Here is a 23,960-nt window from a genome sequence, read left to right as displayed (position 1 = left end):
TCGGTCTCTCCTGTCTGTGCCCCTCCTCGGTCTCTCCTGTCTGAGCCCCAATCCTTGTATTTACCTCTCTCTACTCTCCTCCTTGTGTGTGTGTCTCCCCTCAGCCTGTGAGGAGGCTGAGTCCTGTGTTGTGGTGTCAGTGGGGTGGACCGACTCGGCTGTCCGCTGTGTCCTCTACCCAGACACCCTGGCCTGTGGCCCCTCCACTACCACCACCGGAGGTCAGGACTGTCGGCTGGTCATCAGAGAGTCAGCTCTCCAGGTCTACCTCCACAAAGGTGGGCAACATCCCTGACCCTGGCTCACTATACATCCCTGACCCTGGCTCACTATACATCCCTGACCCTGGCTCACTATACATCCCTGGCTCACTATACATCCCTGACCCTGGCTCACTATACATCCCTGACCCTGGCTCACTATACATCCCTGACCCTGGCTCACTATACATCCCTGACCCTGGCTCACTATACATCCCTGACCCTGGCTCACTATTCATCCCTGACCCTGGGTGACTATACATCCCTGACCCTGGGTCACTATACATCCCTGACCCTGGCTCACTATTCATCCCTGACCCTGGCTCACTATTCATCCCTGACCCTGGCTCACTATACATCCCTGACCCTGGCTCACTATTCATCCCTGACCCTGGCTCACTATACATCCCTGACCCTGGCTCACTATACATCCCTGACCCTGGGTCACTATACATCCCTGACCCTGGGTCACTATACATCCCTGACCCAGGGTCACTATACATTCCTGACCCTGGCTCACTATACATCCCTGACCCTGGGTCACTATACATCCCTGACCCTGGCTCACTATACATCCCTGACCCTGGCTCACTATACATCCCTGACCCTGGCTCACTATACATCCCTGACCCTGGGTGACTATACATCCCTGACCCTGGGTCACTATACATCCCTGACCCTGGCTCACTATTCATCCCTGACCCTGGCTCACTATACATCCCTGACCCTGGCTCACTATACATCCCTGACCCTGGGTCACTATACATCCCTGACCCTGGGTCACTATACATCCCTGACCCAGGGTCACTATACATCCCTGACCCTGGGTCACTATACATCCCTGACCCTGGGTCACTATACATCCCTGACCCTGGGTCACTATACATCCCTGACCCTGGGTCACTATACATCCCTGACCCTGGCTCACTATACATCCCTGACCCTGGCTCACTATACATCCCTGACCCTGGCTCACTATACATCCCTGACCCTGGCTCACTATACATCCCTGGCTCACTATACATCCCTGACCCTGGGTCACTATACATCCCTGGGTCACTATACATCCCTGGCTCACTATACATCCCTGACCCTGGCTCACTATACATCCCTGACCCTGGGTCACTATACATCCCTGACCCTGGCTCACTATACATCCCTGGCTCACTATACATCCCTGACCCTGGCTCACTATACATCCCTGACCCTGGGTCACTATACATCCTTGACCCTGGCTCACTATACATCCCTGACCCTGGGTCACTATACATCCCTGACCCTGGCTCACTATACATCCCTGACCCTGGGTCACTATACATCCCTGACCCTGGCTCACTATACATCCCTGGCTCACTATACATCCCTGGCTCACTATACATCCCTGACCCTGGGTGACTATACATCCCTGACCCTGGGTGACTATACATCCCTGGCTCACTATACATCCCTGGCTCACTATACATCCCTGACCCTGGGTGACTATACATCCCTGGCTCACTATACATCCCTGGCTCACTATACATCCCTGACCCTGGGTGACTATACATCCCTGGCCCTGGGTGACTATACATCCCTGGCCCTGGGTGACTATACATCCCTGACCCTGGGTGACTGTACATCCCTGACCCTGGGTCACTATACATCCCTGGCTCACTATACATCCCTGACCCTGGGTGACTAAACATCCCTGACCCTGGGTGACTATACATCCCTGACCCTGGGTGACTATACATCCCTGACCCTGGGTGACTATACATCCCTGACCCTGGCTCACTATACATCCCTGACCCTGGCTCACTATACATCCCTGACCCTGGGTGACTATACATCCCTGGGTGACTATACATCCCTGACCCTGGGTGACTGTACATCCCTGACCCTGGGTCACTATACATCCTTGACCCTGGCTCACTATACATCCCTGACCCTGGGTCACTATACATCCCTGACCCTGGCTCACTATACATCCCTGACCCTGGGTCACTATACATCCCTGACCCTGGCTCACTATACATCCCTGGCTCACTATACATCCCTGACCCTGGGTCACTATACATCCCTGACCCTGGGTCACTATACATCCCTGGCTCACTATACATCCCTGACCCAGGGTCACTATACATCCCTGACCCTGGGTCACTATACATCAGTGACCCAGGCTCACTATACATCCCTGACCCTGGGTCACTATACATCCCTGACCCTGGGTCACTATACATCCCTGGCTCACTATACATCCCTGGCTCACTATACATCCCTGGCTCACTATACATCCCTGACCCTGGCTCACTATACATCCCTGACCCTGGCTCACTATACATCCCTGGCTCACTATACATCCCTGACCCTGGCTCACTATACATCCCTGGGTCACTATACATCCCTGACCCTGGCTCACTATACATCCCTGGCTCACTATACATCCCTGACCCTGGCTCACTATACATCCCTGACCCTGGCTCAGTATTCATCCCTGGCTCACTATACATCCCTGGCTCACTATACATCCCTGGCTCACTATACATCCCTGACCCTGGGTCACTATACATCCCTGACCCTGGGTCACTATACATCCGTGACCCTGGGTCACTATACATCCGTGACCCTGGCTCACTATACATCCCTGACCCTGGCTCACTATACATCCCTGACCCTGGCTCACTATACATCCCTGGCTCACTATACATCCCTGACCCTGGCTCACTATACATCCCTGACCCTGGCTCACTATACATCCCTGACCCTGGCTCACTATTCATCCCTGACCCTGGCTCACTATTCATCCCTGACCCTGGGTCACGATACATCCCTGACCCTGGGTCACTATACATCCCTGACCCTGGGTCACTATACATCCCTGACCCTGGGTCACTATACATCCCTGACCCTGGCTCACTATACATCCCTGGCTCACTATACATCCCTGACCCTGGCTCACTATACATCCGTGACCCTGGCTCACTATACATCCCTGACCCTGGCTCACTATACATCCCTGGCTCACTATACATCCCTGACCCTGGCTCACTATACATCCCTGACCCTGGCTCACTATTCATCCCTGACCCTGGGTGACTATACATCCCTGACCCTGGCTCACTATTCATCCCTGACCCTGGGTCACTATACATCCCTGACCCTGGGTCACTATACATCCCTGACCCTGGGTCACTATACATCCCTGGCTCACTATACATCCCTGGCTCACTATACATCCCTGACCCTGGCTCACTATACATCCGTGACCCTGGCTCACTATACATCCGTGACCCTGGCTCACTATACATCCCTGACCCTGGGTCACTATACATCCCTGGCTCACTATACATCCCTGGCTCACTATACATCCCTGACCCTGGGTGACTATACATCCCTGACCCTGGCTCACTATACATCCCTGGCTCACTATACATCCGTGACCCTGGCTCACTATACATCCCTGACCCTGGCTCACTATACATCCCTGGCTCACTATACATCCCTGGCTCACTATACATCCCTGACCCTGGGTGACTATACATCCCTGACCCTGGGTGACTATACATCCCTGACCCTGGGTGACTATACATCCCTGACCCTGGGTGACTATACATCCCTGGCTCACTATACATCCCTGGCTCACTATACATCCCTGACCCTGGGTGACTATACATCCCTGGCTCACTATACATCCCTGACCCTGGCTCACTATACATCCCTGGCCCTGGGTGACTATACATCCCTGACCCTGGGTGACTGTACATCCCTGACCCTGGGTCACTATACATCCCTGGCTCACTATACATCCCTGACCCTGGGTGACTATACATCCCTGACCCTGGGTCACTATACATCCCTGACCCTGGGTCACTATACATCCCTGGCTCACTATACATCCCTGGCTCACTATACATCCCTGGCTCACTATACATCCCTGACCCTGGCTCACTATACATCCCTGACCCTGGCTCACTATACATCCCTGGCTCACTATACATCCCTGACCCTGGCTCACTATACATCCCTGACCCTGGGTCACTATACATCCTTGACCCTGGCTCACTATACATCCCTGACCCTGGGTCACTATACATCCCTGACCCTGGCTCACTATACATCCCTGACCCTGGGTCACTATACATCCCTGACCCTGGCTCACTATACATCCCTGGCTCACTATACATCCCTGGCTCACTATACATCCCTGACCCTGGGTGACTATACATCCCTGACCCTGGGTGACTATACATCCCTGGCTCACTATACATCCCTGGCTCACTATACATCCCTGACCCTGGGTGACTATACATCCCTGGCTCACTATACATCCCTGGCTCACTATACATCCCTGACCCTGGGTGACTATACATCCCTGGCCCTGGGTGACTATACATCCCTGGCCCTGGGTGACTATACATCCCTGACCCTGGGTGACTGTACATCCCTGACCCTGGGTCACTATACATCCCTGGCTCACTATACATCCCTGACCCTGGGTGACTAAACATCCCTGACCCTGGGTGACTATACATCCCTGACCCTGGGTGACTATACATCCCTGACCCTGGGTGACTATACATCCCTGACCCTGGCTCACTATACATCCCTGACCCTGGCTCACTATACATCCCTGACCCTGGGTGACTATACATCCCTGGGTGACTATACATCCCTGGGTGACTATACATCCCTGACCCTGGGTGACTGTACATCCCTGACCCTGGGTCACTATACATCCTTGACCCTGGCTCACTATACATCCCTGACCCTGGGTCACTATACATCCCTGACCCTGGCTCACTATACATCCCTGACCCTGGGTCACTATACATCCCTGACCCTGGCTCACTATACATCCCTGGCTCACTATACATCCCTGACCCTGGGTCACTATACATCCCTGACCCTGGGTCACTATACATCCCTGGCTCACTATACATCCCTGACCCAGGGTCACTATACATCCCTGACCCTGGGTCACTATACATCAGTGACCCAGGCTCACTATACATCCCTGACCCTGGGTCACTATACATCCCTGACCCTGGGTCACTATACATCCCTGGCTCACTATACATCCCTGGCTCACTATACATCCCTGGCTCACTATACATCCCTGACCCTGGCTCACTATACATCCCTGACCCTGGCTCACTATACATCCCTGGCTCACTATACATCCCTGACCCTGGCTCACTATACATCCCTGGGTCACTATACATCCCTGACCCTGGCTCACTATACATCCCTGGCTCACTATACATCCCTGACCCTGGCTCACTATACATCCCTGACCCTGGCTCAGTATTCATCCCTGGCTCACTATACATCCCTGGCTCACTATACATCCCTGGCTCACTATACATCCCTGACCCTGGGTCACTATACATCCCTGACCCTGGGTCACTATACATCCGTGACCCTGGGTCACTATACATCCGTGACCCTGGCTCACTATACATCCCTGACCCTGGCTCACTATACATCCCTGACCCTGGCTCACTATACATCCCTGGCTCACTATACATCCCTGACCCTGGCTCACTATACATCCCTGACCCTGGCTCACTATACATCCCTGACCCTGGCTCACTATTCATCCCTGACCCTGGCTCACTATTCATCCCTGACCCTGGGTCACTATACATCCCTGACCCTGGGTCACTATACATCCCTGACCCTGGGTCACTATACATCCCTGACCCTGGGTCACTATACATCCCTGACCCTGGCTCACTATACATCCCTGGCTCACTATACATCCCTGACCCTGGCTCACTATACATCCGTGACCCTGGCTCACTATACATCCCTGACCCTGGCTCACTATACATCCCTGGCTCACTATACATCCCTGACCCTGGCTCACTATACATCCCTGACCCTGGCTCACTATTCATCCCTGACCCTGGGTGACTATACATCCCTGACCCTGGCTCACTATTCATCCCTGACCCTGGGTCACTATACATCCCTGACCCTGGGTCACTATACATCCCTGACCCTGGGTCACTATACATCCCTGGCTCACTATACATCCCTGGCTCACTATACATCCCTGACCCTGGCTCACTATACATCCGTGACCCTGGCTCACTATACATCCGTGACCCTGGCTCACTATACATCCCTGACCCTGGGTCACTATACATCCCTGGCTCACTATACATCCCTGGCTCACTATACATCCCTGACCCTGGGTGACTATACATCCCTGACCCTGGCTCACTATACATCCCTGGCTCACTATACATCCGTGACCCTGGCTCACTATACATCCCTGACCCTGGCTCACTATACATCCCTGGCTCACTATACATCCCTGGCTCACTATACATCCCTGACCCTGGGTGACTATACATCCCTGACCCTGGGTGACTATACATCCCTGACCCTGGGTGACTATACATCCCTGACCCTGGGTGACTATACATCCCTGGCTCACTATACATCCCTGGCTCACTATACATCCCTGACCCTGGGTGACTATACATCCCTGGCTCACTATACATCCCTGACCCTGGCTCACTATACATCCCTGGCCCTGGGTGACTATACATCCCTGACCCTGGGTGACTGTACATCCCTGACCCTGGGTCACTATACATCCCTGGCTCACTATACATCCCTGACCCTGGGTGACTATACATCCCTGACCCTGGGTGACTATACATCCCTGACCCTGGGTGACTATACATCCCTGACCCTGGGTGACTATACATCCCTGACCCTGGCTCACTATACATCCCTGACCCTGGCTCACTATACATCCCTGACCCTGGCTCACTATACATCCCTGGGTGACTATACATCCCTGACCCTGGGTGACTGTACATCCCTGACCCTGGGTCACTATACATCCCTGGCTCACTATACATCCCTGACCCTGGGTGACTATACATCCCTGGCTCACTTTACATCCCTGACCCTGGGTGACTATACATCCCCGTACCTGGCTCACTTTACTGCTGCTAATGTGACTAGTGTTTGAAGAAACAGAGATGTTTATTGGTGGGTTAGGTCGTGTCAATCACTGCAGCCTACTTCCTGTAATGGTCATTTTTATTAGAAAGCGTGATTTATCATCCGAGAGGTGCTGAAGGAGTTTTACAGCTGGTTGATTCCAGTGCAGACAGTATCTCTGTCCCAAATGGCACCCTGTTCCCTATATGGTGCATTACTTTTGACCAGGGCCCATACTTGTCAGTCCAGGCTTCCCTCTGACTGATGGTTATGTATTCTGTGGGATCCAGAACCCAAGACGGCGTTGACGTCAGTGTTTATCCCGGCTCACGGAACGCTCCAGGGATCGGCCGTGACAACGCTGCTCGGGTCAGACAGGAAGACAGTCAGACAGTTCTTGGGAGTTCCGTACGCTCGTCCTCCTATCAGAGCCCTCCGTTTCGTACCCCCACAGCCTGCTGAATGGAGTGGCACATGGAACGCCATGGTTACCAGGTAAACAATGACTCTGTGGAGGAAGATTTGCTTTTTTAAATGCGTTATAAAGGTTTTGTATAATTTCATCCAGTAGTTTGGAAAGGGGTGTTCACAAGCCAAAACGGGTCCCTGAAAATGTTATTTAAAAAAATAAAAAATCATAATATTGAACCTTTATTTAAGTAGGCAAGAACAAATTCTTATTCACAATGACGGCCTAGGAACAGTGGGTTAACTGCCTTGTTCAGGGGCAGAACGACAGATTTTTACCTTGTCAGCTCGGGGATTCGATCTAGCAACCTTTCGGCTAACCACTATGAAATGTTACATCCTGGAATTTTTATATAGACACACTACCGTTAAAACGTTTGGGGCCACTTAGAAATGTTCTTGTTTTTGAAAGAAAAGCAAATTTTTTGTCCATTGAAATAACATAAAATTCATCAGAAATGGTTAATGTTGTAAATGACTATTGTAGCTGGAAACAGCAGATTTTTTATGGAATATCTACATAGGTGTACAGAGGCCCATTATCAGCAACCATCACTCCTGTGTTCCAATGGCACAATGTGTTAGCTAAAGTATCATTTTAAAATGCTAATTGATCATTAGAAAACCCTTTTGCAATCATGTTAGCACAGCTGAAAACTGTTGTTCTGATTAAAGAAGCAATAAAACTGGCCTTCTTTAGACGAGCTGAGCATCTGGAGCATCAGCATTTGTGGGTTCGATTGCAGGCTCAAAATGGCCAGACACAAAGACCTTTCTTCTGAAAAGCATTAGTCTATTTTTGTTCTGAGAAATGAAGGCTATTCCATGCGAGAAATTGCCAAAAAACTGAAGATCTCGTATAACGCTGTGTACCGCAGCCTTCACAGAACAGCACAAACTGGCTCTAACCAGAATAGAAAGAGTGGGAGGCCCCGGTGCACAACTGAACAAGAGGACAAGGACATTAGTGTGTCTAGTTGAGAAACAGCTTGTTATTATGGACGTTTTCCATGGTATTCCCAGTTGTACCACATGCAGTGTGTTAATGTGACCTCTAACCCTGTTGTTATGGATGTTTCCATGGTAGACCCAGTGTGTTAATGTGTCCTCTAACCCTGTTGTTATGGATGTTTCCATGGTAGACCCAGTTGTACCACATGCAGTGTGTTAATGTGACCTCTAACCCTGTTGTTATGGATGTTTCCATGGTAGACCCAGTGTGTTAATGTGTCCTATAACCCTGTTGTTAAGGATGTTTCCATGGTAGACCCAGTTGTACCACATGCAGTGTGTTAATGTGTCCTCTAACCCTGTTGTTATGGATGTTTCCATGGTAGACCCAGTGTGTTAATGTGACCTCTAACCCTGTTGTTATGGATGTTTCCCCATGGTAGACCCAGTGTGTTAATGTGTCCTCTAACCCTGTTGTTATGGATGTTTCCATGGTAGACCCAGTGTGTTAATGTGACCTCTAACCCTGTTGTTATGGATGTTTCCCCATGGTAAACCCAGTGTGTTAATGTGTCCTCTAACCCTGTTGTTATGGATGTTTCCATGGTAGACCCAGTGTGTTAATGTGTCCTCTAACCCTGTTGTTATGGATGTTTCCATGGTAGACCCAGTGTGTTAATGTGACCTCTAACCCTGTTGTTATGGATGTTTCCATGGTAGACCCAGTGTGTTAATGTGACCTCTAACCCTGTTGTTATGGATGTTTCCATGGTAGACCCAGTGTGTTAATGTGACCTCTAACCCTGTTGTTATGGATGTTTCCATGGTAGACCCAGTTGTCTGCAACCTGGAGCTGTGGAGTCATTAGCCAGCAGTGAGGACTGTCTGTACCTCAACATCTTCGTCCCCAGCGGCATCGTAAGTCACATTGTACCGATAGAGATCTTTGTTTCACTTGAAGGCCCTGTTGACCTCTCCTTTAATAACCCCTAGACACCTCAAACACCACTCCACTACCGGTCCCTCAGATTGACAGTTGGTCTGCCGTGTCATTCCTGTTCTTGTCTTTTCCTCTGATAGAGAGGGAGTGCAGCGGTCCTGGTGTTCTTCCATAACCCGTCTGGAGCAGCCAGCGATGACACAGCATCTCTACTGGACGGCTCCTACCTGGCTGCCGTCGGCAACGTCGTCGTGGTTACCGTCAACACCAGGGTTGCAGCGTTCGGATTCCTCAGCACAGGTGCTCCTCTTAATAACACACGTCAGAAGCAGCATTCAGTTATCTTATCGGTTATATGATTTCAAAAGTAACAAAAGACACAAACAAGTGCTGCCTTCTAAATCTGAACTCACCACTGGGTCTGAGAGCGCTGCTGAAATGGCATGAGAAGTAAATGTAAATGTAGGAGGAAAGACAGTGGACATGAAGTTAGAATCAGGTCACGATGAAAGTGAAGGGGAGAGGATGACATGTTTACTGTTGGTATTCTGCTGCTGTGGGGGGGCTGAGAGGGCCCAGAGGGAGAGATGGGGGGGGGGGGGGGGGGGGGGAGAGAGATGAGGAGAGATGGGGGGGATGGGGGTGATGAGGGGGAGGGATGGGGAGAGATGGGGGGAGATGAGGGGGAGGGGAGAGATGAGGGAGAGATGGGGGAGGGAGAGATATGTGGGGGGGACGGGAGGAAGATACATCTCTGCTGATGGTGTGTTCTTTGATGATGGTGTGTTCTTTGCTGATGGTGTGTTCTGTGCTGATGGTGTGTTCTGTGCTGATGGTGTGTTCTTTGATGATGGTGTGTTCTGTGCTGATGGTGTGTTCTTTGATGATGGTGTGTTCTGTGCTGATGGTGTGTTCTGTGCTGATGGTGTGTTCTGTGCTGATGGTGTGTTCTGTGCTGATGGTGTGTTCTGTGCTGATGGTGTGTTCTGTGCTGATGGTGTGTTCTGTGCTGATGTGGCACTGAGAGGGAGGAGTGACTCTCTCCACAGTCAGCTAGCCAGCCATAGCACACAGCTGGCACACTCACAGACATGTGGAAGGACTGTGTGTGTGTGTTCAAGTTTCAACTTTATTATCCTAGACGGCACGTTCTGTTTTAGAGTGATGTGTAGTCTTGGTGATAGGAGCCCTCAGCCAGCAACTCTAGAAGACCCTGCAACACAGCCACACCTACTAAGCCATTGGCCCCTCCCAGACAGCTCTTCTATAAAGCCCTGCAACACAGCCACACCTACTAAACCTCTGGCCCCTCCCACACAGCTCTTCTATAAAGCCCTGCAACACAGCCACACCTACTAAACCTCTGGTCCCTCCCACACAGCTCTTCTATAAAGCCCTGCAACACCTACTAAACAACTGGCCCCTCCCAGACAGCCCTTCTATAAAGCCCTGCAACACAGCAACACCTACTAAACAACTGGCCCCTCCCAGACAGCTCTTCTATAAAGCCCTGCCACACCTACTAAACAACTGGCCCCTCCCAGACAGCCCTTCTATAAAGCCCTGCAACACAGCAACACCTACTAAACAACTGGCCCCTCCCAGACAGCTCTTCTATAAAGCCCTGCAACACCTACTAAACAACTGGCCCCTCCCACACAGCTCTTCTATAAAGCCCTGCAACACAGCAACACCTACTAAACCACTGGCCCCTCCCACACAGCTCTTCTATAAAGCCCTGCAACACCTACTAAACCACTGGCCCCTCCCAGACAGCCCTTCTATAAAGCCCTGCAACACAGCAACACCTACTAAACCACTGGCCCCTCCCAGACAGCTCTTCTATAAAGCCCTGCAACACAGCAACACCTACTAAACCACTGGCCCCTCCCACACAGCTCTTCTATAAAGCCCTGCAACACAGCCACACCTACTAAACCTCTGGTCCCTCCCAGACAGCTCTTCTATAAAGCCCTGCAACACAGCCACACCTACTAAACCTCTGGTCCCTCCCACACAGCTCTTCTATAAAGCCCTGCAACACAGCAACACCTACTAAACCACTGGCCCCTCCCAGACAGCTCTTCTATAAAGCCATGCAACACAGCAACACCTACTAAACCACTGGTCCCAGATATCTCTCCACCTATTGTCTTCTAGAGGGAGCTTTTCTAAAGCAACACTTTGGAATGTTGCAAGCTTTCTGTTTGCTGTTGCTGAGTGTATTCACATTCTTACCAGGCTTTGGTAAAATGATATTTGAAATCTATCCAATAGTTTCTTGATCCATTCTTAGTGGGTAATTACAGTATTCATGTGCTGCAGTGGCTTTTGGAACCCAAATGGAATAAAAACATGTTGTTTGTATATTTTTGGAAATGATGTAGACGACAACAAGTCACAACCAAAGAACACACTTATATAACGTAATATATCTCTTGAATGGTTTTGACTCCTGACGCGGTACATGAAATAACAGCAGTGTGAATTGAATGGCTCTAGGCTCCACAGCCCTGCCAGGTAACGCCGGCTTCCAGGACCAGGTAGCCGCTCTGAAGTGGGTCCAGGAGAACATTGAGGCGTTTGGAGGTGACCCCAGGCTGGTGACGGTGGGGGCAGAGCGGAGTGGAGGTGACGTGGCCAGCCTACATCTGACCTCCCCCTCCTCGCGTGGTCTCTTCGACAGGATGCTGCTCATGGTAAGCTGACCTGTGACCCCTGATCCTCACTGACCACTAAGAGTCCCAAATGGCGCCCTATTCCCTATATAGTGTACTGCTTTTGACCAGAGCCCCTATCAAAAGTAGTACACTATAGTAGTGCACTAAATATAAATAGGGCTATTGTGGATGTGTTACTAAGCCCTCGTGTGTAAATAATGCTGTTACAGTAACGGTCTTAACCATTCCAGCTGTTTACAACTAGTTTAGGCTGTCAAGCAGTAACACCCTTGTGATTAATGGTACGAATGTCACTGATTATGCAGTGTGACAGTCATCACAGTTTTACTTCCACATTCACGGCATAGTCCAGTATGCTATGTCCTCTCTATACAGCAGGACATGTCCTCTCTATACAGCAGGATATGTCCTCTCTATACAGCACGATATGTCCTCTCTATACAGCAGGAATTATGTCCTCTCTATACAGCAGGATTATGTCCTCTCTATACAGCAGGATTATGTCCTCTCTATACATCAGGATTATGTCCTCTATACAGCAGGATTATGTCCTCTCTATACAGCAGGACATGTCCTCTCTATACAGCACGATATGTCCTCTCTATACAGCAGGAATTATGTCCTCTCTATACAGCAGGAATTATGTCCTCTCTATACAGCACGATATGTCCTCTCTATACAGCAGGATTATGTCCTCTCTATACAGCAGGATTATGTCCTCTCTATACCGCAGGATTATGTCCTCTCTATACAGCAGGTTTATGTCCTCTCTATACAGCAGGACATGTCCTCTCTATACAGCAGGATTATGTCCTCTCTATACAGCAGGATTATGTCCTCTCTATACAGCAGGATTATGTCCCCTCTCTACAGCAGGATTATATCCTCTCTATACCGCAGGATTATGTCCTCTCTATACAGCAGGACATGTCCTCTACATTTAAGCCCATATCCAGTCTTAAGAGTTCAGGAGGATGGCTTGTGTGTACTCCCCCTCTTCCTCTTCCAGTGCTGTAGTGCTGAGTCCGTGACCGTGACCGGGAGGTACACACACACTCCTCCTCTTATTCCTCCTCCAGCTGCTGCTCTTCCTCTCCTTCCTCGTGTCCCCCAGAGACATGTAGGAGGAGACTGTGTTCCGCAGGCCAAAGCTGATCATAGAGTCTCTGTTGCCGGGGTAACGATGAGGCTGGTCTGTCAGCTCCGAGCTGGGGTTAGAATAGATATGATGCAGCGTTAGTCTGTTATCTATCACTGATAAAGTACATTGAAAGCTAAACTCAAAAATAAGCTCAAACACATATGTAATTTTCAGACTCCATGAAACTCCCAGAGAGGGGTAGTGACAGATACAGATGGATGGGGAGAAACAAGGTTGGAGAGGGAGGGACTGAAGGCGAGGAGAGAGGGGGACTGAAGGCGGGAGAGAGGGGGACTGAAGGCGGGAGAAAGGGGGGCTGAAGGCGGGAGAGAGGGGGGGGGGGGGGGCTGAAGGCGGGAGAGAGGGGGACTGAAGGCGAGAGAGAGGGGGACTGAAGGCGGGAGAGAGGGGGACTGAAGGCGGGAGAGAGGGGGACTGAAGGCGGGAGAGAGGGGGACTGAAGGCGGGAGAGAGGGGGACTGAAGGCGGGAGAGGGGGGCTGAAGGCGGGAGAGGGGGGCTGAAGGCGGGAGAGGGGGACTGAAGGCGGGAGAGAAGGGGACTGAAGGCGGGAGAGAAGGGGACTGAAGGCGGGAGAGAAGGGGACTGAAGGCGGGAGAGGGGGGCTGAAGGCGGGAGAGGGGGGCTGAAGGCGGGAGAGGGGGACTGAAGGCGGGAGAGAAGGGGACTGAAGGCGGGAGAGAAGGGGACTGAAGGCGGGAGAGAAGGGGACTGAAGGCGGGAGAGAAGGGGACTGAAGGCGGGAGAGAGGGGGACTGAAGGCGGGAAAGAGAGGGGGACTGAAGGCGGGAAAGAGAGGGGGACTGAAGGCGGGAAAGAGAGGGGGACTGAAGGCGGGAAAGAGAGGGGGACTGAAGGCGGGAGAGAGGGGGACTGAAGGCGGGAGAGAGAGGGGACTGAAGGCGGGAGAGAGGGGGACTGAAGGCGGGAGAGAGGGGGACTGAAGGCGGGAGAGAGGGGGACTGAAGGCGGGAGAGAGGGGGACTGAAGGCGGGAGAGAGGGGGACTGAAGGCGAGAGAGAGGGGGACTGAAGGCGAGAGAGAGGGGGACTGAAGGCGAGAGAGAGAGAGAGGGACTGAAGGCGAGAGAGAGAGAGAGGGACTGAAGGCGAGAGAGAGAGAGAGGGACTGAAGGCGAGAGAGAGGGGCTGGCGGGGAGAGAGAGAGAGGGGCTGAAGGCGAGAGAGAGAGAGAGAGAGGGGCTGGCGGGGAGAGAGAGGGGCTGAAGGCGAGAGAGAGAGAGGGGCTGAAGGCGAGAGAGAGAGGGGCTGAAGGCGAGAGAGAGAGAGGGGCTGAAGGCGAGAGAGAGAGAGGGGCTGAAGGCGAGAGAGAGAGAGGGGCTGAAGGCGAGAGAGAGAGGGGCTGAAGGCGAGAGAGAGAGGGGCCTGAAGGCGGGGAGAGAGGGAAAGAGAGGTCAACGTTAGAGAAAGATGTACCTGTTGACGTCTTTCCAGTCGAAGTTGTTTTGCATCACCACAGGGGGTGCCTGGGAGGCCAGGTTGAGGTTGCCATTGGTTACAGCCTGACAGGGGGTGGTGAGAATACAGCACAGGCCGTCTGCACAATCTGTCAGAGGGGCCACTGTCATTACCAGAAACCATACGCAGCTATCCTGTGGTTATAACCAGTTAGCTACCAGAAACCATACGCAGCTATCATGTGGTTATAACCAGTTAGCTACCAGAAACCATACGCAGCTATCATGTGGTTATAACCAGTTAGCTACCAGAAACCATACGCAGCTATCCTGTGGTTATAACCAGTTAGCTACCAGAAACCATACGCAGCTATCCTGTGGTTATAACCAGTTAGCTACCAGAAACCATACGCAGCTATCCTGTGGTTATAACCAGTTAGCTACCAGAAACCATACGCAGCTATCCTGTGGTTATAACCAGTTAGCTACCAGAAACCATACGCAGCTATCCTGTGGTTATAACCAGTTAGCTACCAGAAACCATACGCAGCTATCCTGTGGTTATAACCAGTTAGCTACCAGAAACCATACGCAGCTATCCTGTGGTTATAACCAGTTAGCTACCAGAAACCATACGCAGCTATCCTGTGGTTATAACCAGTTAGCTACCAGAAACCATACGCAGCTATCCTGTGGTTATAACCAGTTAGCTACCAGAAACCATACGCAGCTATCCTGTGGTTATAACCAGTTAGCTACCAGAAACCATACGCAGCTATCCTGTGGTTATAACCAGTTAGCTACCAGAAACCATACGCAGCTATCCTGTGGTTATAACCAGTTAGCTACCAGAAACCATACGCAGCTATCCTGTGGTTATAACCAGTTAGCTACCAGAAACCATACGCAGCTATCCTGTGGTTATAACCAGTTAGCTACCAGAAACCATACGCAGCTATCCTGTGGTTATAACCAGTTAGCTACCAGAAACCATACGCAGCTATCCTGTGGTTATAACCAGTTAGCTACCAGAAACCATACGCAGCTATCCTGTGGTTATAACCAGTTAGCTACCAGAAACCATACGCAGCTATCCTGTGGTTATAACCAGTTAGCTACCAGAAACCATACGCAGCTATCCTGTGGTTATAACCAGTTAGCTACCAGAAACCATACGCAGCTATCCTGTGGTTATAACCAGTTAGCTACCAGAAACCATACGCAGCTATCCTGTGGTTATAACCAGTTAGCTACCAGAAACCATACGCAGCTATCCTGTGGTTATAACCAGTTAGCTACCAGAAACCATACGCAGCTATCCTGTGGTTATAACCAGTTAGCTACCAGAAACCATACGCAGCTATCCTGTGGTTATAACCAGTTAGCTACCAGAAACCATACGCAGCTATCCTGTGGTTATAACCAGTTAGCTACCAGAAACCATACGCAGCTATCCTGTGGTTATAACCAGTTAGCTACCAGAAACCATACGCAGCTATCCTGTGGTTATAACCAGTTAGCTACCAGAAACCATACGCAGCTATCCTGTGGTTATAACCAGTTAGCTACCAGAAACCATACGCAGCTATCCTGTGGTTATAACCAGTTAGCTACCAGAAACCATACGCAGCTATCCTGTGGTTATAACCAGTTAGCTACCAGAAACCATACGCATCTATCCTGTGGTTATAACCAGTTAGCTACCAGAAACCATACACAATGACTAAAATATACATGTACAAGGACACATTAATGACACAAGGAGAGCACTAGAGCTGAATATCTTCCACATCCTCAAAATAGCCAACTTCAGAAATGTACTTCAACCACAGCAGCATACAGCTCATATGACTCCACTTAGTGGAGATAGTATAGCAGCGTTGCAGTGCGTTGGAGTTGGTGCGGCTTGAAAGAGTCAATAATTCCACGTTAGAAAGTGATAACTACCGGTGGTGTCACATGTTAAAAAATAATGAATAGTTCCACCCTTTATAATAATACTATACTTATCAGCTCATGGTTCCTATAAATAGGTTCACATAGAGTCTACATGTGTTTGACTTTAATGTCAGATTGTAATAAGATCAGATATGTTGGTGTCCCGGAAAAAAACTAACATATTTTTTTATTTTTTTATTTTTTTAAGATGTATTTTCAGATACGGCTATTGTCAGACATAATGCCTGCAAATCATTCACAGAATATGAAGAGGGATGACTACTTTAATCATGAACCTTTCACAGAATATGAAGAGGGATGACTACTTTAATCATGAACCTTTCACAGATTATGAAGAGGGATGACTACTTTAATCATGAACCTTTCACAGATTATGAATAGGGATGACTACTTTAATCAGGGACCTTTCACAGAATATGAAGGGGGGATGACTACTTTAATCAGGGACCTTTCACAGAATATGAAGGGGGGATGACTACTTTAATCAATCTACAAAAAGTGAGGTACAAGGTTTCCGATGAATAGATTTGGACTAAATGTCCATGATCATGTCCCCGGGGATGGTTACTTACCAGAGTAGTGGTTGACGAGGTCCTCGAGACACTGGAAGGTTAGACCAGGAGAGATGTAGTACCAGTTGTTGGGAAGGCGGATAATACGATAGTGTACCATAACCCTGTGCCGTACAGACAGGGTATACACTCCTACAACACCACACAGGCAAAGAAAAACCAGACATTATTACATCTGTTTTTAAAGCTGGTTGATTTTGGTTGATCATTTTAGTAGTTGATTGTGAGAGAATCTATCAGCAGTCCCGTAGTCGAAGTCTAGAACTACAGCAAGCGAACACCTTTATCCTAAGTGACTTACAGTAGTACCCACAACCATCGCGTTGTGAGCGCTATGCTCTACGAACAGAGCAGCACAAGGAGCACCACAAGGAGCACCACAAGGAGCACCACAAGGAGCACCACAAGGAGCACCACAAGGAGCACCACAAGGGGCACCACAAGGGGCACCACAAGGGGCACCACAAGGGGCACCACAGGAGCACCACAGGAGCACCTAAATTCCATTTAAGTTATGGTACAGACGTCTGTCTCTAGGCCACTCACCTTTTTGACTTTCTCTGATCATGAAGGAGCCAGCTCTGTTTCCGGGCAGACGAAGCAGTTCCTCTGCTTTGGGTCGGGCCACCCCTTCAAACAACCAGCTAAATGAATACAGAATACAGTTCGGCCCTGTTCATAAAGCATGTATTTCCATGGCCTTAGAACCCCACATAAAACAACCAGCTATGAAGAACGATTAAAACATGGCCACCGGATGTTTTAATCATAATGGTATCGTAGATGCCATCACCTTCTCCTTTTCAGAATACCAAGCCTTAAACCATTATCGTCAGCTATAATCCAACACTGGACTAGGAAAGTGTTAGGTTAGTATATCTTTTCATTTTTAAAAACGTATCTATTTTTCTTAACTGCATTGTTGGTTAAGGGCTTGTAAGTTAGACCTTCCCTGTAAGGTCTACTACACCTGTTGTATTCAGCATTTCACTGTAAGGTCTACTACACCTGTTGTATTCAGCATTTCACTGTAAGGTCTACTACACCTGTTGTATTCAGCATTTCACTGTAAGGTCTACTACACCTGTTGTATTCAGCATTTCACTGTAAGGTCTACTACACCTGTTGTATTCAGCATTTCACTGTAAGGTCTACTACACCTGTTGTATTCAGCATTTCACTGTCTACCTACACCTGTTGTATTCAGCATTTCACTGTAAGGTCTACTACACCTGTTGTATTCAGCATTTCACTGTCTACCTACACCTGTTGTATTCAGCATTTCACTGTAAGGTCTACTACACCTGTTGTATTCAGCATTTCACTGTCTACCTACACCTGTTGTATTCAGCATTTCACTGTAAGGTCTACTACACCTGTTGTATTCAGCATTTCACTGTAAGGTCTACTACACCTGTTGTATTCAGCATTTCACTGTAAGGTCTACTACACCTGTTGTATTCAGCATTTCACTGTAAGGTCTACTACACCTGTTGTATTCAGCATTTCACTGTAAGGTCTACTACACCTGTTGTATTCAGCATTTCACTGTAAGGTCTACTGCACCTGTTGTATTCAGCATTTCACTGTAAGGTCTACTGCACCTGTTGTATTCAGCATTTCACTGTAAGGTCTACTACACCTGTTGTATTCAGCATTTCACTGTAAGGTCTACTGCACCTATTGTATTCAGCATTTCACTGTAAGGTCTACTGCACCTGTTGTATTCAGCATTTCACTGTAAGGTATACTACACCTGTTGTATTCAGCATTTCACTGTAAGGTCTACTACACCTGTTGTATTCAGCATTTCACTGTAAGGTCTACTACACCTGTTGTATTCAGCATTTCACTGTAAGGTCTACTACACCTGTTGTATTCAGCATTTCACTGTAAGGTCTACTACACCTGTTGTATTCAGCATTTCACTGTAAGGTCTACTGCACCTGTTGTATTCAGCATTTCACTGTAAGGTCTACTGCACCTGTTGTATTCAGCATTTCACTGTAAGGTCTACTACACCTGTTGTATTCAGCATTTCACTGTAAGGTCTACTGCACCTGTTGTATTCAGCATTTCACTGTAAGGTCTACTGCACCTGTTGTATTCAGCATTTCACTGTAAGGTCTACTACACCTGTTGTATTCAGCATTTCACTGTAAGGTCTACTACATCTGTTGTATTCAGCATTTCACTGTAAGGTCTACTACACCTGTTGTATTAAGCATTTCACTGTAAGGTCTACTGCACCTGTTTGTATTCAGCATTTCACTGTAAGGTCTACTACACCTGTTGTATTCAGCATTTCACTGTAAGGTCTACCTACACCTGTTGTATTCAGCATGTCACTGTAAGGTCTACTACACCTGTTGTATTCAGCATTTCACTGTAAGGTCTACTACACCTGTTGTATTCAGCATTTCACTGTAAGGTCTACTACACCTGTTGTATTCAGCATTTCACTGTAAGGTCTACTACACCTGTTGTATTCAGCATTTCACTGTAAGGTCTACTACACCTGTTGTATTCAGCATTTCACTGTAAGGTCTACTACACCTGTTGTATTCAGCATTTCACTGTAAGGTCTACTGCACCTGTTGTATTCAGCATTTCACTGTAAGGTCTACTACACCTGTTGTATTCAGCATTTCACTGTAAGGTCTACTACACCTGTTGTATTCAGCATTTCACTGTAAGGTCTACTACACCTGTTGTATTCAGCATTTCACTGTAAGGTCTACTACACCTGTTGTATTCAGCATTTCACTGTAAGGTCTACTGCACCTGTTGTATTCAGCATGTCACTGTAAGGTCTACTACACCTGTTGTATTCAGCATTTCACTGTAAGGTCTACTACACCTGTTGTATTCAGCATTTCACTGTAAGGTCTACTACACCTGTTGTATTCAGCATTTCACTGTAAGGTCTACTACACCTGTTGTATTCAGCATTTCACTGTAAGGTCTACCTACACCTGTTGTATTCAGCATTTCACTGTAAGGTCTACTGCACCTGTTGTATTCAGCATTTCCCTGTAAGGTCTACCTACACCTGTTGTATTCGGCACATGACAAATTTAAATTGGATTTAAATGTGATTTGATGTAGGAGGCAGATGACATGGCAGTGGTCTGTGACAGGTAGGTTAGTGTTAGTGTGAGTTCACCTACCCGTGATAGACCTTGACAGTGTCAGGTAGGTTAATGTGAGTTCACCTACCCGTGATAGACCTTGGCCACATGGTTGTTGGGGATGTAGTTCTCATATCCTGTTTGGACAGAACAAACCCTCCACCAGTAACCCTCCCTGACAGAAGAGAAGAAACAAGGGAAGAAGGAGGTTGAGTCCCGAATAGCACCCTATTCCTTATTTAGTGCACTGTTATAGACCAATAGGGCTCTGGTCAAAAGTAGAATTGGTCAGATTTGACCCCTGTCTCTGTCAGTCTAGTCAAACAGATCAGCTCTTAGAGGAGGTGGTGTTGTGTTGAGGGACTGAATGTGGAAGACTAGGTCTGCATCCCAAATTGCCCCCTAGTCCCTAGATAGTTCCCTACGTTTGACCAGGACTCATAGGGCTCTGGTCAAAAGTAGGGCACTATCTAGGGACTAGGGTGCCATATGGGACTCAGTTCTTAGATTCAGTTGGTCCCAAATTGCCTCCTAGTCCCTAGATAGTGCCCTACGTTTGACCAGGACTCATAGGGCTCTGGTCAAAAGTAGGGCACTATCTAGGGACTAGGGTGCCATTTGGGACACAGTTCTTAGATTCAGTTGGGTTCAGTCACTCACTCTGCCAGGAGTCTCAGTCTCTCTCCTATCCTGAAGAGAGGAACGCTGACGTCTGCTGAGGGGTAGTCAGACAAGACTACCAGGGTTTCACTGACGTCTGCAGAGGTGCAGTCAGACAGGACTCTCAGGGTATCGTTGTCTGGAGAGAAGAGTAAATATATATATATATATATATTTTTTACAGCATATTAGATGACTGTCATTCATATTCCATTCACCCAGCTCAATGTAACATTGATAGGTTTAGGCTACGACATGATACTCTAATTTCCCCTATACTCATCATGAGGTTGCTACAACCTAGCCTATGAATTAAAGTTTACAATGGTAGGTGCACAGGTCGAGAGAAAATGTGAGTAATCAAGGTGACAGACAGTAACACATTCATTAACCCCTTGCACACTCTTGCCTGCATCTAGCTGATCTAGGGTGTAAATCAGTTGAAAACAAGAGTTTCTATTGGACAAATTCAGGTGCATTTATCCCCGTTTCTTTCCTTTTGCTTACGTTTTTAAGAAATATTTTCAACAGAATCGGCGGAATGAATACACCCCTGATCACATGCAAACAGTTCTCTTTCATAGCAGCCACATACAAACAGTTCTCTTTCATAGCAGCCACATGCAAGCAGTTCTTTCATAGCAGCCACATGCAAGCAGTTCTCTTTCATAGCAGCCACATACAAACAGCATGATTCCTTTGGAAGTTGTATAACTTATCTACTCTCTCTCCTCCTCTCACCCTTTTCCCTTTCGCTTGTGGTCTTCATTGCACAATACATCAGCTGCACTGTGACCAGGCGTAAACACCTTTCCAAATGCCGTGTACTGGTGTACTATCTCAATTTGACCAGTTTCTCACAGCAGGGAAATAATCCTGCAGCAGCAGGAAATTTAAATGATTATGTGGATTATAATTAATGGACTTTATTGTAGGGGTTGAGTCATTTTTAGTTAAGAACAATCTGACATTTAATTTTTTTTTTTTTTAAGTCTGACATTTTAAAGTGGAAATTACAAATGTTAGAAGTCTTTTTAAACCTTGAATAGACAACAATTTGCATTTCCTTCTGCAAAGGAAAATTCTCTGCGACAACAGGGTGATCAAATTAAGAGAGTACATCTGTACAGTATCTGCCAATCACAGCGAAAGCAAAAGTGTTATCGGGTATCCATATCAGATGAAGATTATATTATTTTTCCATTCAGTCAACAGCTCTTGGACGGTCATTTCAAGATGCTGAATGCTCACACACTGATGCTATTACAAAAATATTTAAAAAATACTTTTTTGTTATTTTTTAAATATTTTTAGATATGAGTACATGTTGTGGAGGGGTAGGGAAGTAGGATGCTGTTCGGTATTTCATTTAATGAAGAAATATGTTTTATATTGCATAATGGTCCAGTAAAAAGCAAGAGGTGACACATCCATGTTGGTAGAGGTGCAGATTAATGGAATAGTAAACCGTCTACAACAGAAAGTCATACAGTACACTGTTCATATGCTCCCAACAATTTAATGTGTAAACAAAATGTTTGAAATATTGCATAGTGATCATTTGACCTAATTCTACATTTATACACTTGCAGTTGTTTGGCCACAGTTTGCATGAGAGGAACCTTATTTATTTTGGGTGAAATTATGCAAATGTTTACACATACACAGAGCAGTACAGGGCCAGTACAGCTTCTGAAACCAAGTCACTCCACCCTTACTTAAAATATTACATCAAATGAACCATTTCCCATCAGAGACAATCTGCGATTCCAAGCGTTTAAATTAATCATTTCATAGCCATTGATTCTTGAAGAATACAAAACAAATTTGAATCCCAGATTGTCCCTTTTAACAGGATCCTTTCATGAATAAAACGATCATTACCAAAATACAGACTTCTTTAACCCAGAGAGACTTACTTCTCAAAAAGGGATCAGAGCTGGTGTTGGTGTCATCTCCATTCTCTGGCATAGAGACTGGGCTGGTCCAGACGTTCCCCATGTCTGGTCAGAGAGCCTTGTTGATCATTTGGATGCAGGAAGAAAGAGCTGGGAAGTAGCAGTGCTATGTGTGCTTGCCTCTCATTCCTTTATCTCACTATTTAGCCCAGCACTGGTATTCTCCAGTTTAGGATGTGGATATCATCACCCTTTCCTCAGATAGACTTACCATACCAGCCTGTAGCAGCCTCCGTCGTTATACCTAATATAACCAATATTTGGTGTAATATAGCCGGAATTATAATGTAATATAGCCTGAATTAGCTTAGCATGATGCTACGATACTGTATAACGGTGATAAGCAGCAGCTCATCAGTCTATTCTAGTCATCCTGCCAATCTGTTTCTGTTGATCTCATCTAGTCACTTCCTCACTAATGGGGAAGTTGTGTGACTTGTTTTTCACCACATTTTTCCACTCCTGAAATAGACTAATCACCACAGTGCTGTAGCCAATAGATGAGACTAATCACCACAGTGCTGTAGCCAATAGATGACAGACTAATCACCACAGTGCTGTAGCCAATAGATGACAGACTAATCACTACAGTGCTGTAGCCAATAGATGAGACTAATCACCACAGTGCTGTAGCCAATAGATGACAGACTAATCACCACAGTGCTGTAGCCAATAGATGACAGACTATTCACTACAGTGCTGTAGCCAATAGATGAGACTAATCACCACAGTGCTGTAGCCAATAGAGGAGACTAATCACTACAGTGCTGTAGCCAATAGATGAGACTAATCACCACAGTGCTGTAGCCAATAGATGACAGACTAATCACCACAGTGCTGTAGCCAATAGATGAGACTAA

At 47.8% G+C, this 23,960-nt stretch overlaps 2 protein-coding genes across 2 annotated transcripts in view; one reads left to right on the top strand and one right to left on the bottom strand.

The window, feature by feature from the left end:
• The window catches only part of tg (thyroglobulin), a 90,630-nt gene that overhangs the window by 55,780 nt on the left and 10,890 nt on the right, over positions 1-23,960 (top strand). The window contains exons 40-44 of the mRNA XM_031811815.1: positions 105-278; positions 7,493-7,697; positions 9,452-9,543; positions 9,706-9,861; positions 12,064-12,260. Coding sequence (XP_031667675.1) covers positions 105-278; positions 7,493-7,697; positions 9,452-9,543; positions 9,706-9,861; positions 12,064-12,260 — 824 coding nt within the window. The remainder of the gene's footprint in view (positions 1-104; positions 279-7,492; positions 7,698-9,451; positions 9,544-9,705; positions 9,862-12,063; positions 12,261-23,960) is intronic.
• Positions 11,905-23,569, bottom strand: LOC109877157 (src-like-adapter). The gene is made up of 7 exons (XM_031812060.1): positions 23,062-23,569; positions 21,143-21,281; positions 20,571-20,657; positions 17,898-17,995; positions 17,352-17,483; positions 14,840-14,969; positions 11,905-13,450 (listed from the first exon to the last, which is right to left on the bottom strand). Exons 1-7 carry the CDS (start codon positions 23,141-23,143, stop codon positions 13,201-13,203), a joined length of 918 nt encoding a protein of 305 aa, XP_031667920.1. The 5' UTR covers positions 23,144-23,569; the 3' UTR covers positions 11,905-13,200.

The sequence above is a fragment of the Oncorhynchus kisutch genome, unplaced genomic scaffold (genome assembly GCF_002021735.2).
Source record: "Oncorhynchus kisutch isolate 150728-3 unplaced genomic scaffold, Okis_V2 Okis02a-Okis13b_hom, whole genome shotgun sequence".
Lineage (NCBI taxonomy): Eukaryota > Metazoa > Chordata > Actinopteri > Salmoniformes > Salmonidae > Oncorhynchus > Oncorhynchus kisutch.
Note: the sequence above shows the minus strand (reverse complement) of the source record. Positions and strands in the feature narration are given on the sequence as shown.